The sequence below is a fragment of the Montipora foliosa genome, chromosome 11 (genome assembly GCF_036669935.1).
Source record: "Montipora foliosa isolate CH-2021 chromosome 11, ASM3666993v2, whole genome shotgun sequence".
NCBI lineage: Eukaryota > Metazoa > Cnidaria > Anthozoa > Scleractinia > Acroporidae > Montipora > Montipora foliosa.
In genome coordinates this window covers 35,105,179-35,120,178 of record NC_090879.1, presented here as the reverse complement: position 1 = coordinate 35,120,178, position 15,000 = coordinate 35,105,179, and the positions used below count along the sequence as shown (strand labels likewise).

At 40.7% G+C, this 15,000-nt stretch overlaps 1 protein-coding gene across 1 annotated transcript in view; it reads left to right on the top strand.

The window, feature by feature from the left end:
- The window catches only part of LOC137974729 (uncharacterized), a 203,157-nt gene that overhangs the window by 73,770 nt on the left and 114,387 nt on the right, over positions 1-15,000 (top strand). Inside the window, exons 4-5 of the mRNA XM_068821678.1 lie at positions 2,232-2,501; positions 5,254-5,427. Of these exons, the coding sequence (XP_068677779.1) occupies positions 2,232-2,501; positions 5,254-5,427 (444 nt within the window). The remainder of the gene's footprint in view (positions 1-2,231; positions 2,502-5,253; positions 5,428-15,000) is intronic.

The following is a 15,000-nucleotide window of genomic DNA, read 5'->3' as shown; positions in this document are numbered from 1 at the left end:
GATTCAGACGACCAAAAAAAAAAGAACGATTAAGATAACGTCTAGAAAAAGGTATTTTCACTGCAAGATCCGCGCTGAGGAGATGATGAGAATGAGAACAGATCAATTTGCAAAAATTTTAAAGGCTCTCCATAGAGAGAGATCATGATAAAGGGGGCTAAAAGTGTCCCTCAGACATGGCCTTACTTGATTCTCACTGTTTAAGGTTTCTGGCTGTCAATGACCATTTTTGTCCGCTATCTTTGTTGCGAATGATGCTAGAAGACTTGAAAATGAGATAGCGATTCCTGATTCGCAAGGAGCGCGGACGTGACTTGATTCAGGACAACTTTATTGGAAGAGCGGCAAAACACTGCAACATTGTTGCGTCGAGCAGAATTGTTGGGCGTACTGTTTGATCAAAGCAAACTCTATCCAACCCTTGATCAAACAAAAAGTGTCGGACGAACATCTTCCAACATGGGCGGTCAAACAGTTGCGATAGCGTCGCACCGGTATCGCGAGGTCACGGGTTCAAACCCCGTTGAAGTCCTGAAATTTTCAGGCTTCTCTTCAATTGCTAAAATTGCGTCCACAACAGCGAGGATTATAGCTTTACTTGATTTCATATCCGCATTTCAGTATATGATTCATTTCATATATCATTTCGTTCATTCAGTCGAACAATGTCGGATCGAACAAAGTTGTAGTGTTGACTCCAACTTTGTTCTATACTTTGGCTAGGACTTTAGAGCGACCTTATCGAATTTGTCCAATATGAACCTAGTAAAATTGTAACAGATGTTGTGAAAGGCACAAGAGGGTTAGGCGTTTGATTTACAAATCATTACTTTATTACAAGATTGTTCATAATCTCACTCCTATTGCCTACAAGAGTTTGCGAGCGAACTCAACTTTCCTTAAGGTGTGCTCTGAATTTCACTATCTTTCCAGCTCGTACAGAACGTTTCAAACTATCCTCTTCTCCATCAACAACCAAAGAATGGAACAATATTAATGCTCAACTTAGGTCACGCGACAGTATAGGAACATTTAAGAGGGAGCTGTCCATTCATACATGTATGCGTTTGGACGCTTGTGCCTTGAACTATTACTCATATAGAATTGCGGTAAAGTTTTCTCCTGTCTGCTTGTGTGGACAAAGTATTGAAGATATAAGTCACTTTTTTTCTTCATTGTGCTCTAAATTCTGCCCTGAGAACTAACTTTCTGGCCTCCGCTGCTCGAATTGTTCCTTCCAGATGGAATCGTCTCTCAGAGAAGGAGAAAGTTGGGTTGCTTCTTTTCGGTTCTGTTAATTTGATAATAACAACAACAACAACAACAACTGTATTTTGAATTGCGAGAAAGTCGTAAAGGATTTATAGTGAATGTCGTTATTATGCAGAGGGGCATTGGCCAGTTGATAGTGTAAGCTATATTATATGTAACATTTTTCAGTTACTCATGGCCATGGGGCTTGCATTATGATTGGTTAAATTTAGCATACTAATACTTTTAAAAAATAAAAAAGAACTGTCAGAAAACATTATAAAATACGGTGAGAAATAGCTAGGAAGTAATGAATTTCGTCAAAAAAAGGAAAGACATCTGTTGCTTCCGAGAAGCGCATGCAGCACGTAATTATCAAAGCAGATCCATGTTGTAGGTGCTGTGGTCCATCCTGGTCTTGTTGTAACAGATTACTCCATGTGATAATAATGGATGAACTATTGTGTTTTAAGCAAGTGTAGATATCTCTTTTTATGACGAAACCTCTAATGCGACCCATAATAATAACTCTTCTTACCCCCTTTTTGCACACATAGTTCATGGTTGAGTGCTTTCTTCCAAACCAGGACTGTGACTTGCAGACAAGCTTGTGTTCGTCAAGGTCACCTGCGAGTTGCTTGTGGATTAAGATAACACAGTTGGTCCGGATACGGGGCGGTAATTTTTGGGATCGTCTTTTGCACGTGACTTGTAAAAAGGGTCACCTTTACTTTTCTACCATGCTGCAGGGATCACAGTTTGTTGAATAGTCAAATTAAAGATTATGGAGTAGGGGGTAGCAAGAACATCGGCTCCCTCTTTAAGTAGCCGAGATGGACTCTGGTTAACCTTCCTTACTTTTAATTATTTACGTGTCTTCATGGTATTGATGATGATCGCTATAACGATAACGATAATGATGATGACTATGTTGATTATGATGGGCTGATAACATGATTCTGTTCGAATTCCTAACGTAGAGAACATTGTGGTGGGGAAGAGCACGACCCAATCCTCCATCTACAGTGACCAATACTCTAATGGCACATCAGACAAAGCAGTTGATGGGAATCCTGACCAGGAATTTAAGAATGGACACTGCTCACGTACTTTAAAAGATAATCCAAGCTGGTGGCGAGTGGATTTGAGCAGTCCTGTCCAGGTCTTTGAAGTTCGCATCGTTATTGGGAATTCGCCCTCGTCTGACGGGTCAAATGCTACAAGGACTCAAGTCTACAATATAACATTGGGTGAGAGAAACACTTCCAGAAATCTGCTTTTGAAACATAGTGAACTGAGCCATAAATTTAAGAACAAGAGACTTTTCAAGCTTGACTCCAAGAGAATCATAAGTTAAATGTTTTGTTATTTACTGTAAAGATTTACAGATTTCAAAAGCTTTTTGTGTGCTCCAATTAAGAATTGGTTCATGGTTAGTGTGCGTATATTGAGTTGTGGAAGTAATGAGAGCACGATAGAGGCTTAAGAGTTGCTCGAAGCGATTGCCGAGGGCAACTCTAGTATCTTGAGTGCATTCCGAACTTCCCAAGTGCATCCAATCTCGTTCCCAGAGCCTCCGTTACCTTTGTCCAGCGGAACGGGCGCGTGAGGCTCTGGAATAATCCTAAACCGGAACCAGAAAACTCTGGTTCCGCTTAAATAACTGCGCGTGCGTGAGGGGAACGGTTAGAAATCAACGAACACATCTGAAGTTTACCTTGCCACGAAAGCGCTTATTTTTCACTCGCGAGACAGTACATATGAGTATAAACACATCTCGTAATACACTCGAAATGTTTAAACTGTGGAGAAGAAATAATAACGGGAGCAATTTTTTCAATGGATAATTATGTGGCTAGCCTTACATACGTATGTTTTATCCCTGCCAAGGGACTCATCAGAAACCTTTTGGCTAACTCGTCAAACATGGCGTTTGAAGTCCCGCAAGGATCAAAATGATGGTGGCAATCTGGGAATCCTTATGTGATATAAGGCCAGATTCCAGATTATCACCATCATTTGATGCTAGCGAGACCTCAAACGCGATGTTTGACGAGTTAGCCGAAAGGTCTCTGATGAGTCCCTTGGCAGGGATGAAACATACGTATGTAAGGCTAGCCGCATAATTATCCATTGGGAAATTCTTACACTTTTTCAAAATTTTTCAATCAAAACAAATTTCAGCATCTGGTGTCACAAGTGACAACTAGGAAATTCAGAATGCTGTATTTTCAAAAACAAAAACGTTACGGAACTGGTAAGTAGTAAAAAGATTTATTTCTAGATTAACTTCGACCTCGTATAGATAAAAATCCGGAAGAAAGCATAATTTTTTAGTTTAGAATTTGTAAATTGCAGGAAATGAAACCGTTTTTCAACAGCCAATCAAATATGGCCTCTTTTGGATTTGACCAGAGTCTCTCTTTTCCGACCGCTGGTCAAGGGAACGGTGACTCTGGGAACGAGATTAAAGTGCATCCAGAACTTAATATTTGAGTATATGCACAGCTAAAGACATGAACCAATTATTTTATAACATATCAACACGAAAAGCCGCTTCAGTGATCAAATTCATAATTCTTATCATGGGAAATAGAAGCAAGTAAACATTTTATTGGCTAATTGAAAACACACCACCTTGAAAAACAAGTGCACTGGAATTGGTCTGAAAAAATGCCCATAACGTTTGATCTCCTGACTATCGATAAAAACAAAGCGGAAAAAAATATGTCTTCAATCTATAAAAGAAGTGACAAGTTCTGTAAAAAAAAATATTCTTTTTGACTCAACGGCTTGCTGAGTTTGGGCGTTTCAAAACAACATTTACATTCAAAACAGCATTTACACTGGATTGTGCAGTTGGTGAAAATAGGATAATTTGGTGTCATGTTGTCTTGCGTGTCCAGCAAACTTAGTTTCTTGACCTCACTACGGAAAGTATCGGTAGTAATTTAATAGCAAGGTGAAGCTACTTTTCAAAGCTATTAACTATGTGCACATTTTTGCATTAGCGGTAGTCCCGTTGCCCATACTCGGACAGGTTACTAGTTACTAGTATTTTCCTTTTCAAACGATATGTAGGCTTGACCCAAACCAACTGTAGTCATTCCGTGGCGTTAAACTATAGATTTGTGTATAGCGAATTTCACCTTCATTTCACTCGAGCTCCACGGTCCATCTTTAGGTCAATGATCGCTTTTTACTTCAACTATGACTAATTTTTAATTTGACAGCAAAATACCTATTAACTTTTATGGTTTAAATTTAACCTTTGAAAACATCGAACTTCTTGATTAATTACGTATAAAATTTATTAAAGTGCCCCTGTGATTCAAAAAAAAAAAAAATCCCTTCCTCTTTTTCTTCAGATTTTAAAAGTGTGTTTGCCTAACACCTAACTGGCAAACTTTTGAGCTTTGACTTTTATCCAAAGGCCGTTTACTTTGAGTGTAAGTTTTGGATTTCACGGTCCGCCGTTACTCACGTTTAAAACTGACCGATTAGACCTCAGAGGGTTGGATCCAGGCAAAAGAGACGTCTAAGGCTCACCAGCCTAAAATTTCAGCGTGTGAATGCCGCCTATTATATATGCAAAAGGTGAGTATAAAAATCTGAAAGCCCAAAAGTCCAGTGCTGCATATTAATTCTGCAGTGTACACACGCATTGTATTCTTAAACTAGTGAGCCTTTGACGTCATGTTTTCCTCGATCCAGCTCAGATCTTAAAATTAGTAATGGCGGATCATTAAAAAGGAAAATTCCAGTTCAAATAAACAGGTGCCGTTTTTAAATCAAGGCTTAAAACTTGTTCCCTTAGCGTTTAGTTTACATAGTTTTAAAACCCAAAGAAGAATAAGAATTGATTTTTTGGTCACAGTGGCATTTTAAGTTTAGCCTGTACTCACTTTGACAAAGGGCTAATTTTCAAAACTACAGCTTGCTAGTTCACCAAATTAACCCAGAAAAACAAAAATAAAGGGGCTTTTTTCACTTGAATTGCAGGCGACAGCTTCAATGTAACAAATAATACAGTTTGTGCGCAATGGGATGCTTCATTTGACCTGGAAGCATCACTTGTGTGTCACATAAATCCGCCAAGGAGTGGCAGATATGTTGGTATACTCACAACCAGAAGACAGTTCCTACAGCTCTGTGAGGTTGAAATCTTTTCAAAAGGTGCTTCAGTGTTAAGTAAAGCTGTAGTAGAACTGGCGTACACAGCATTATCTTTTTTTATTCCCGTGTAAGGCTGACACACTTCTACTCTGCATCTGGTCGATTCGGGGAAGCCTCGTATCCAACGTCCTCAGGCTTTTTGGTCAGCGGGTGAGACCCGGAGAGATAACAGACTCCATTTTCCCAGAAAACGTGTGGTTCGGGTCTTATTGTGCATGCTTAAGTTTAAACAGAAGCAGTAAACAGCAGGAAATAAATGGCGGGTTGAAAATGTTCGAGAAACAAAAACTTTAGTTTTACGCACCATAAAAGAAACTGGAGAAATGATCATTGGCTTGCTGTAAAATACCCTGTGAGCAGTTGTTTTTTCCTACGCTTCCCGAAAGAGAAACCACTGCAAGCAACCATTAAGCCCGCCGCACACTTGAGGAAAAAGCTGAGCAAACTGCCTCGCGAGGCGGTTTGCTCAGCCGTTTCCTCACGTGTGCGGGGAAATTGTGGTGAGAAATTTGCCTCACGAGGCCGTGAGGATAAAATCAAACATGTTTGATATTTTTGGCCTCGCGAGACAAATTCCTCAATGTGTGCGGCCATCGTGAGAATCGAGCTGAGCTTGGTTTAATCAAGCATCCAATAAAAATACATGGCATACTCACGTGACTCCAGCGGTTCAGGATGGTGTCGGAGGAAGAAATTCCGACGTCACTGAAGTCACGTGAGAATGCCATGTATTTTTATTGGATGCTTCATTGACCAAGCTCAACTCGATTCTCACGATGGCCGCACACAATGAGGAATTGGCCTCGCGAGGCGAAAAATATCAAACATGTTTGATTTTTTCCTCACGGCCTCGCGAGGCCAATTTCTCACCAAAAGTTCCCCGCACACGGTGAGAAAACGGCTGAGCAAACCGCCTCGCGAGGCAGTTTGCTCAGCTCTTTCCCGGCACCGTGTGCGGCGGGCTTTAGTTTCTTTGATTGAGCCGCCGTCCAGCGCCAAGGACTAATAAATTTAATTTGAACTGGTAAAACGAGTTATTAACTTGTTTTGGTGCCTGCGCAAGCGTTCAGCTACGTAGCTGCTGCGTTTGGGCGAGCCCGCTGTCTAATAATTTCATATTTTTCCACGAAATAAGACGAAACGCATCACGTGGAGTATGACGTAGTTCGCACATCCTCGATGGGAAATCTAACGGTAGCTCGCAGTGGTTAAACTAACTGCTCGCGGGGTAGCTGTAAAAGCGAGTGAAGATGAAACTTATGACGCTTTCACTTATTTATAAGTGTATTTTAGTGTTTCATCGTGGATTCCATCGTAACTGAATACCATCGTGCAAGCAACACGATCGACAAATTTTTGTGGAAATGACACCAATGTCCTCTTCTACCACAATTTTATGTTTCCTTTATTCTGAATTGCTTCAACAAGACCTTTTTCCACGGAATTCTTCCCAAAGAGACTGATGTAATGTTTTCCCACAGTACGTTTGCAACAGTTACGGGAATCAGTTTTGAGCAGCGTGGGAAAATTCCCGTGCTATAAACGGTTGCTATTTATTAGTCGAAAGTGGTTAAGCAGCCGCTTGAGGCCGCTGTTACACGTTGAAACTTTTAGCTGAAACTTATGTGCAACGGCGCTGCAAAAAAAGTTTCAGCAGACTTTGCACCGTGTAACATAAAAGGACGAAACTCGTTCGGAAACGTTGAAACTGGTCTTGAAATGTTGTTTACATGGCCTTAGCCGGTTTCTGATTGGCTTACGCAGCGTAGCCTAACAAGACTGATTATGAGTGAGACCAGTTTCACGAAGTGGTGTTACATGGTTAAACTCCTGTTTTTATCACCACTGCGATTGCTGCGACCGTTGCAGAAGTAGAAAGCGGTTCTACTTTTCGTGAAACTTGTCTCGCAACGGAAGTTCCAAAAAGTTTCGCGAAACCGACTATGTTACACGGTGCAATGCCTCCTGGAATTTGTTTCGCAGCGCCGTAGCACACAAGTTTCAGCTAAAAGTTCCAACGTGTAAAGCCGCTGTTACACGTTGAAACTTTTAGCCGAAACTTATGTGCAGCGCCCTGCAAAAAAAACCTTCAGCAGGTGTTGCACCGTGTAACATAAAAGGTCGAAAATCGTTTGGAAACGTTGAAACTGGTCTCGAAATGTTGTTTACATGGTCTTAGCCGGTTTCTGATTGGCTTACGCAGCGTAGCGTGACAAGAGCGAGGGAGACCAGTTTCACAAAGTGGTGTTACACGGTGAAACTCTTGTTTTTGTCACCACTGCGATCGTTGCGACCGTTGCAGAAGTAGAAAGCGGTTCTACTTTTCGTGAAACTTGTCACGCAACGGAAATTCGAAAAGTTTCACGAAACCGACCATGTTACGAGGTGCAACGCCTACTGAAACATGTTTCGCAACGCCGTTGCACACAAGTTTCAGCCAAAAGTTTCAACGTGTAACAGCGGCTGCAGACACTTCAAACCTCGACGTTTAATTATTAATTTTATTTGTGGTTTATATATTTCAGAGATGCTTTAAGTCTCGAGGTGCTTTAAGTTAGGGGAAGACAGCGACGGAAAAAAAAAACAACAAACAGCACTGAAACTAGTTTTAGATTTCGAATCTCCCTCCATATTTTGGAGCTTCCATTGTGGTACTTCGTTATATTACTTACCGACTTCCTGTCGGACAGTCATTAGGGACTTTAAGATAGTACACGACGGTAGACTGGGACGGTTAGATGAGTGCCATGTCACGAAAATGCCCGTGACATTTGACCGTCGTGCTTCTAGGACGGTATGTTTTCGCCGGGTTTCTCGTCGTGGAATCTACGGTGAAAACGGTAAGAATTCATCCATACTTATTCGCACTATTTTAGACTTTTCCTTTATTATTCCTTGAAAAGTGATCACCCAATGGGTTAAATGTGCATTTGGTTGTGTTTGTCTTGATTTATCCATCGCTGATACGAAAAAATCTAGCGAAACCTCTGAATTTATTCATAGACATCACTCGGCCACATGGCGGCTCAAACCAAAATTTGCTTGTTCTCAAAGTAGCGTTATCCATAATCCACCATGACACAGGAGGAAAGCAGAAAACAAAGGTAAAAGAGCTAATTGTACCCGCATTTTTTGTTTATGAACCAATTCTCGTCTTTCTCTAGTCTGAACTCGGATTTACACTTGCTAGAATCCAAGGAATCTAAACAAAATGGTTCAAATTCCCAGTAAGGATAAAGAGGATTCACTGATTCGTATTCATGGTCTAAAATAAGAAATTGAACCTTCTGCAAAAGAAATTACAAGAGAATTTCTCTCCTCTTCAAAAGACATGTTTATTCCACCGTCCTACGGTCGTTTTGGCTGAATCTTAAGTTAAAAATTTTCGTGCCTTTCTACCGTACTCGTCCCAAGTCTCCGGTATACGCATTCAACCGTCCCAGCCTACCGTTGTCCACTATCTTAAAGTCCCTATTGTTATGCAAGCGTCCAATAAAAAAAATGTTTAAATCTATCATCCCAGAGTCTCTCCGGGGGCTCACCTGCTGACCAAAAAGCTCAAGGACTGTGGGTTCGAGGTTGGGAGTCACCAAATCACAAAATTCCACTGCGAAAATAGGTTCAAATGGCGTGCTGATCAAGATCGCGACATTTTTAACAGAAGGGTCTTTCGTGGTTGGCCATAACTTATGCTGTAATAATAAGAAGAGTATAGCATGAACAGCTGTGATCTGTTGTAGCAAGGCAGAGTGATTGCAGTGGTAGTGGAAATTTCAGCATTCAGTGTTCATGTCCATCCCTTATTTGATCTTATGTTTGTGGTAAGTAGTATTCCTCGCTTACATACGGCTGCATATCTGCATATTGGAAATTATAGAGTTTCCATAGAAATGGAACCTTATTAAAAATGGCGGATTTGATGAAAATGAGGCTGGAACCTCATTAACATCCGCCATTTTGTTTTGGTGGGAAGCGGTCCATACTAATGAGCAGCAGGAGTCCATAAATGGGCGTAGCACCGGAAGTCCGCTGCAAATGTCACGCAAACCGGAAATCAGGCTAACATCGCGCAAAATGAAAGTTTATTGACAAACCCCAATTTTACAAGTGGGAACGTGTGGGGGTCCGAGTGACCTACCCCGGTTCCCTGAGAGAAACTTGGTACACATTTATTCTAGGTGGTCTTGGACTGCTTGGCAACAATCGGATGAACTAGGACCACGTTTAGAAAGACCAATAGGAAGCAGGGCCGCGTTTAGATCACAGTTAATCAAGGGACTTGTTAAGACACCTTAAAACCTTCAAAAGCAAGAACAATGTTGTCGCAATTGATGTTGAATTGACCGTGACCCTGCACAATCTTTTGTTTTTTCTTCGCACGGGTTTGCAAATTAGTTGCGCATAATTTAATCGAAGGATTTGATTGGTTATCTTCTCGAAAAAAGGTGTGTTTTGTGCAGGGTCAAGGCTAAAAATACAGACAAAAATATGAAACTAAGGGTGCGTTTTTTTGGGAAAACCCGAAAAAGGATTCTTGAATTCAAAAACGGATTTTGCGTTTTTTGGGGGAAATCCAAAATCCATACTCGAGGAGGATACTTCGGATAAAATCTAAATCCGGATTTTTGAGATTCACCACTTTAGCGTTTTTTTTGGGAAAGGATTTGAAAAAAGTACTTTTGACAAGCGGTTTTCCATGAAAAATGATACACAACAGCTACCGTACATGACAGTTTAACCCAAATGTTTTTCTCGCGCCATTTTTCCGTGCGATCATAGACACGAATAGATCGAAAATAGTTAGGTTTCCTGCAAATTCACACCAGAAATTACACTAGAAGTGTTTTTGACAGCAATAATATTGTTAGCACCTTTCCCACATCTAAAAAATACCCTCTGTAATCGATTTGTACCTTAGAACGCATGCTTTTCTCCACTCCTTTCATCGATCGCTAAGGTATTTTTTTTTTCTGGTGGCATTTTCATTGAAGAATTTCTCCAAAACAAACCAGTTAAACACGACTCTTTTTGTTTTTCAAATTGCACGCAACTCTGGCTTTGTTGGTTTGCGTTGTCATGGAAAATAATCCTTTTTCAAATTTTGCGTTTTTTTGACGCTGAAGAATCCATTGATCGGAGATCACAAATCCGTTTTTGGATTTTCCCAAAAAAGAACGCACCCTTTGAACTTGTCGAGTTTCATAACCATCTCCATGCATTTATACGAACCAATAAGGGGTAAGTCACGTTCGCCTAGACCATACGAAAGAGTTCTAATGAAGAGGAAATTTAATGAAGCGGACATGTAATGAAATGACCCCTTTTGAAAACACCTAAATGAAGGAAAAAGCGGGGTTGGCGAATGTAGACTGCGAGCAGTCTCTTTCTTTTCCTAACTTCTGTAGAGCGTAGCGCGCGATTGATCGAGCGAACGAGGAAGCCGCAACCCGGCGAATATATTAATGCGAAAATGTATACACTTTTTGAGCAAAATATTGAGCCTGGTCGCGCTTCAACTATAATTTAATAGCAGCGCTATTGTTTTAAATCCAATGCGATAATCGTGGCCTTTCTTTACACGAGTTTACGATTTTATTTCCTTAACGCACGATTATTTTATCAATTATAGCATACGCTAACAAACCTTTATTTGAAAACGCTTGAAAAATAGTTAGCAACGATGGTTTTAAACCAGAATTCTGAATCACTAAGGACCATTCTATATAATTCTATATTGTTTTCAAATCAGACGGGAGTATTATGATTTTGAACGTAGTTCAAGGTTTTCTTAATTCGGATTTTGAGAATCGCTTGAGACCATTTTATTGTGAAACGGGAGTATTTAGTTGGTTTCATATCGTATTTGAAAACGGTTCACAACGTTGACGTAGTGAGCAAACAACAACCTTTGAAACGCTTTATTCACAAAAATATACTGTCGAATTTCGAACGTTTGTCTTGTTTGTTTCGAAAATATCCCGACCGTTTGTTTTCGTTTTGTGGTCACTGGTCACGTGTGACTGACATCGAATACAATATTCACTGTTAACGCATGCTCGATATGAAACGTGCAGGCCGTGAGCAGAGTCTTCTTTCCTATTCCCGACTTATCAATGAAGATCGAAAGAGACTCTGCTCGCAGGGTAGAAGACTGGGAGATTTGATGACCAACTAGGAGACTCCCGGGAAAGCGGGAGAGTTGGCAGGTATGTAATAATGGCATAGTACTCGTGATTCGAAGGGAAAGGCAGCAGATAAGAATTTGTTTGTTGTATTTGTGAGAAATAGTTCTCCTAAAAACCAAACGCCGCATTGTAGCAGTAATAACCTTAATCCAAAAAAAGGTTGTTTTGAAACGATATATGTAAAAAGCGCGTAAAGGTCGTGAGTTGCGGAGGTGATGTTAAGCGATTTTCTTTCTCAAGGTTTTGCAATAAATGCTCTGGAACTATCATAATATTTTGTATTTTCCAGCTTGGATGTTTTGACTTGTAAACAGTCCCGTAAGTACATTTCGAGTGGGATTGATTAGGCACTTTTGCTTCGAGCAAATGTGAGTAGGTCCCTGTACGCGTGGTGTCATCAGCGAAGACATTTTTTGGGGCACTTTTTGGACGGAGCTTAGTAACTGTCTCCTTTTGTCACGGACGTGACCTGGGCCCTAGTAATGTTAACATGGCGACGGGCCGCGCTATTTGTGCATTCTTCGAGGAACAGAATAATCTCTCTACTGATTTGGATCCGCATTATCCTGGAGAATTGTGCTTCAAAGTGTGAAACGTGGCATAAAGCAAGTATTTCAAGAGCAATAGACATTAGGCTGATTTAGCAACAGAACGGGAACGTCAGTGGCGACGGCGCAAGCAGAAAAAATAACAATGAGAATTCAGAATAGAGTAGACTCCACTCTTTGCTTCTCTATTCTAAATTCTCATTGGTAGTTTTGCTGCGCGCGACGTCGCCACTGACGTTCCCGTTCTGTTGCTAAATCAGCCTATTGTTTTATGGCTACAAACGTAAAGAATGTGGCGACGGGAAAGTGGTCCCAAAATCGGCAAAATATGTACGCAACACAACGAGAGATAATTTGGGACCACTTTAAAGTGAAATTATACTTGGTGACACGTGTTTTGCCTTAATTTTTGGCTGGAATTTCGGGCTTTGGTCTCCCTGAGCTGATCAGTACTGTTAGCCGGTAACTGTGTTAGCGAGTTTCTGCGTAGTCGGTTTCCGTTTTAGTTAACTCACAACAATTAATGCATCCAGTATGTGTACTGTTTGACACCAAAAGGGATTCAAAATTTAAAAAATACATACTTGAAAATAGTGTTTTACAAGCAGTGCTTTGAATAGAAAGATTTTCAAAGAGTCTTTAAGATATTCAGTATAATAGGGAGAACTGTTTGGCTAAAAAAAGCAGGTGAGCTCTCGTGTTTCACCACCACTCTACTACCCTAGTTTTCTTTTCTTTACTTGTGTCATGTCAATGGAACTCAGTAATGGACGGCTGGTACTAGGTTTGTTCAAATGGTAAGCAAAAACTCCCGAGTGGGAAATTTAGTTGGGATCGGCGCGTATCGTTCACAAAATTTGTTTAAGGTTACTGAGAGAGTCTGGAGGGAGGAAAAATCATGGGGGAATCCAAGGTTGTTTACCATTTACAAGCAGAGACCGGTTGGTACTAGGTTTGTTCAAATGGTAAGCAAAAACTCCCGAATAGGAAATTCAGTTGGGATCGGCGTGTACCATTCACAAAATTTGATCAAGGTTACTGAGAGAGTTTGGAGGGAGGAAAAATCATGGGGAATCCAAATGGTAAACAGGTTTTCCCTTTGGGAATTTTAGACTACCCTTCAAGAAATCCCGTTTTATCCAGAAAATCTTCCTTTGGGAAGACCAAAATAGGCTTACCATTTACATTCCAACCGAAATTTCCAGATTTTTTTGGTAAATGGTAAACAACCAGTAATTCACTACTTGCACAATCCCATAATGTAATACGTTTTTTTTTGGGGGGGGGGGTTGAAGCATGATACGATGCAAGCATGGCGGCAAGCACGGCGCTAATGAATCTCTGTGGAAATTTAAATTTTAAATCAAACAAGAAGCAGTTCAAATGGAATGGTGATCTAAACGCATTGAAAGACTTTTGGATAGCTGAATTAGAAGAAGGAAAGACAGAGAGTCTGTTAAATGTTGAATCTAAAGGAAGCAGCGAGATTTTAAAATTCGAAACCGTAACGGTCAACTTCTATCCAAGTACGAAAACGCTACAAGTACAAGGCCCATTAAGAGACGAATACTCAAGCAAGCTTATGGATATTATTAAAAATGGAAGCGTATTTAAAGAACAAGATCAAGTTGCCTCAGAGATATCAAAATCTAGCGCAGAAGATACGGAGGTGATAGTTGCTGATTCCGATCCATTGTTAAGTTTGAAATCTGCACATGACGACCGTTACGAAGAGTTTGAAGCCTTCATGAAAGCTCAACGCGAATTTAACAACAAAATAGAAAGTCAGGTCTCGATGAACTCGGTCGCATTAAACGAGAACGTTATTGAGGTGCGGGATTTAGAACACAAATGCAAGAATCTAACAAAGGAAGCCAAACTTTCCTGCGAAAGAAGAATCGAAGAGGTCAGATCTGAAATCGGTGCAGAGTTACAAAAGCTAGGCAAGCAGATTGCAAGTCTAAATTCGAAACTGTCATCCGAACTTAAAATCTTGAAGAACAAGGCATCGTCGACGGAGGACTCCATTAAGCTCATCTTACACCAACTGGACCAGATAAAAACCAAAGTTTGCTCATCTGAGCAATCACTCCTGGAGCACTTACAAGAAACCAGCGCCACATCAGCAAGACTAAATAGTCAGGAACCTGCACCACCACGCAGGACGGAAACTTCTAATCCAGAAGAGGTACGTACGTACGCTGTAGTTACATCGAACAGATACGAATCCCTGGCCGAAGAAAACCGTTCGATTGATGAACTCGCATCTACAGGCATGCAACCAGTCATCCCCCAGTCTGATAATCAGCCAGCAACTACTGCAAGCTCCACTCCTAAAAGTACACAACCTCAAATCCAACAACATACTGCAGCAGGATCTAACCGAAATCAGGAACATAACCATTCTTCGAATGGCCCTGTTTTGTTATTAGGTGATTCGATCCTTAGAGGAATACAACGCAAGTTCATGCCAAATCGGTATGTAAACAAACAAACTATTACAGGCGGAACGAGGGAAATGAACCAGTATATTAAGCACATGCAGGACAGAAACGACTATGATCTCATCGTTATACACTCAGGAACAAACGATGTAGACAAATTGAACATTAACGAGATGACGAGAAACATGGAAAGCTGTATTACGAATCTTAAAGCTAGATGGCCGAATTCTCGGATCGCGTTGTCGGGCCTGACCTACGTCCCACGGGATGAGAACAGAAACAAGTCAATCGACGAAATCAATTGTTATTATGTAAGCTTATGCGAGAATCTGGATGTGACATTCATTAACAACAAGAGGGTGACAAGTGACATTTATGGCAACATAAATGAACAAG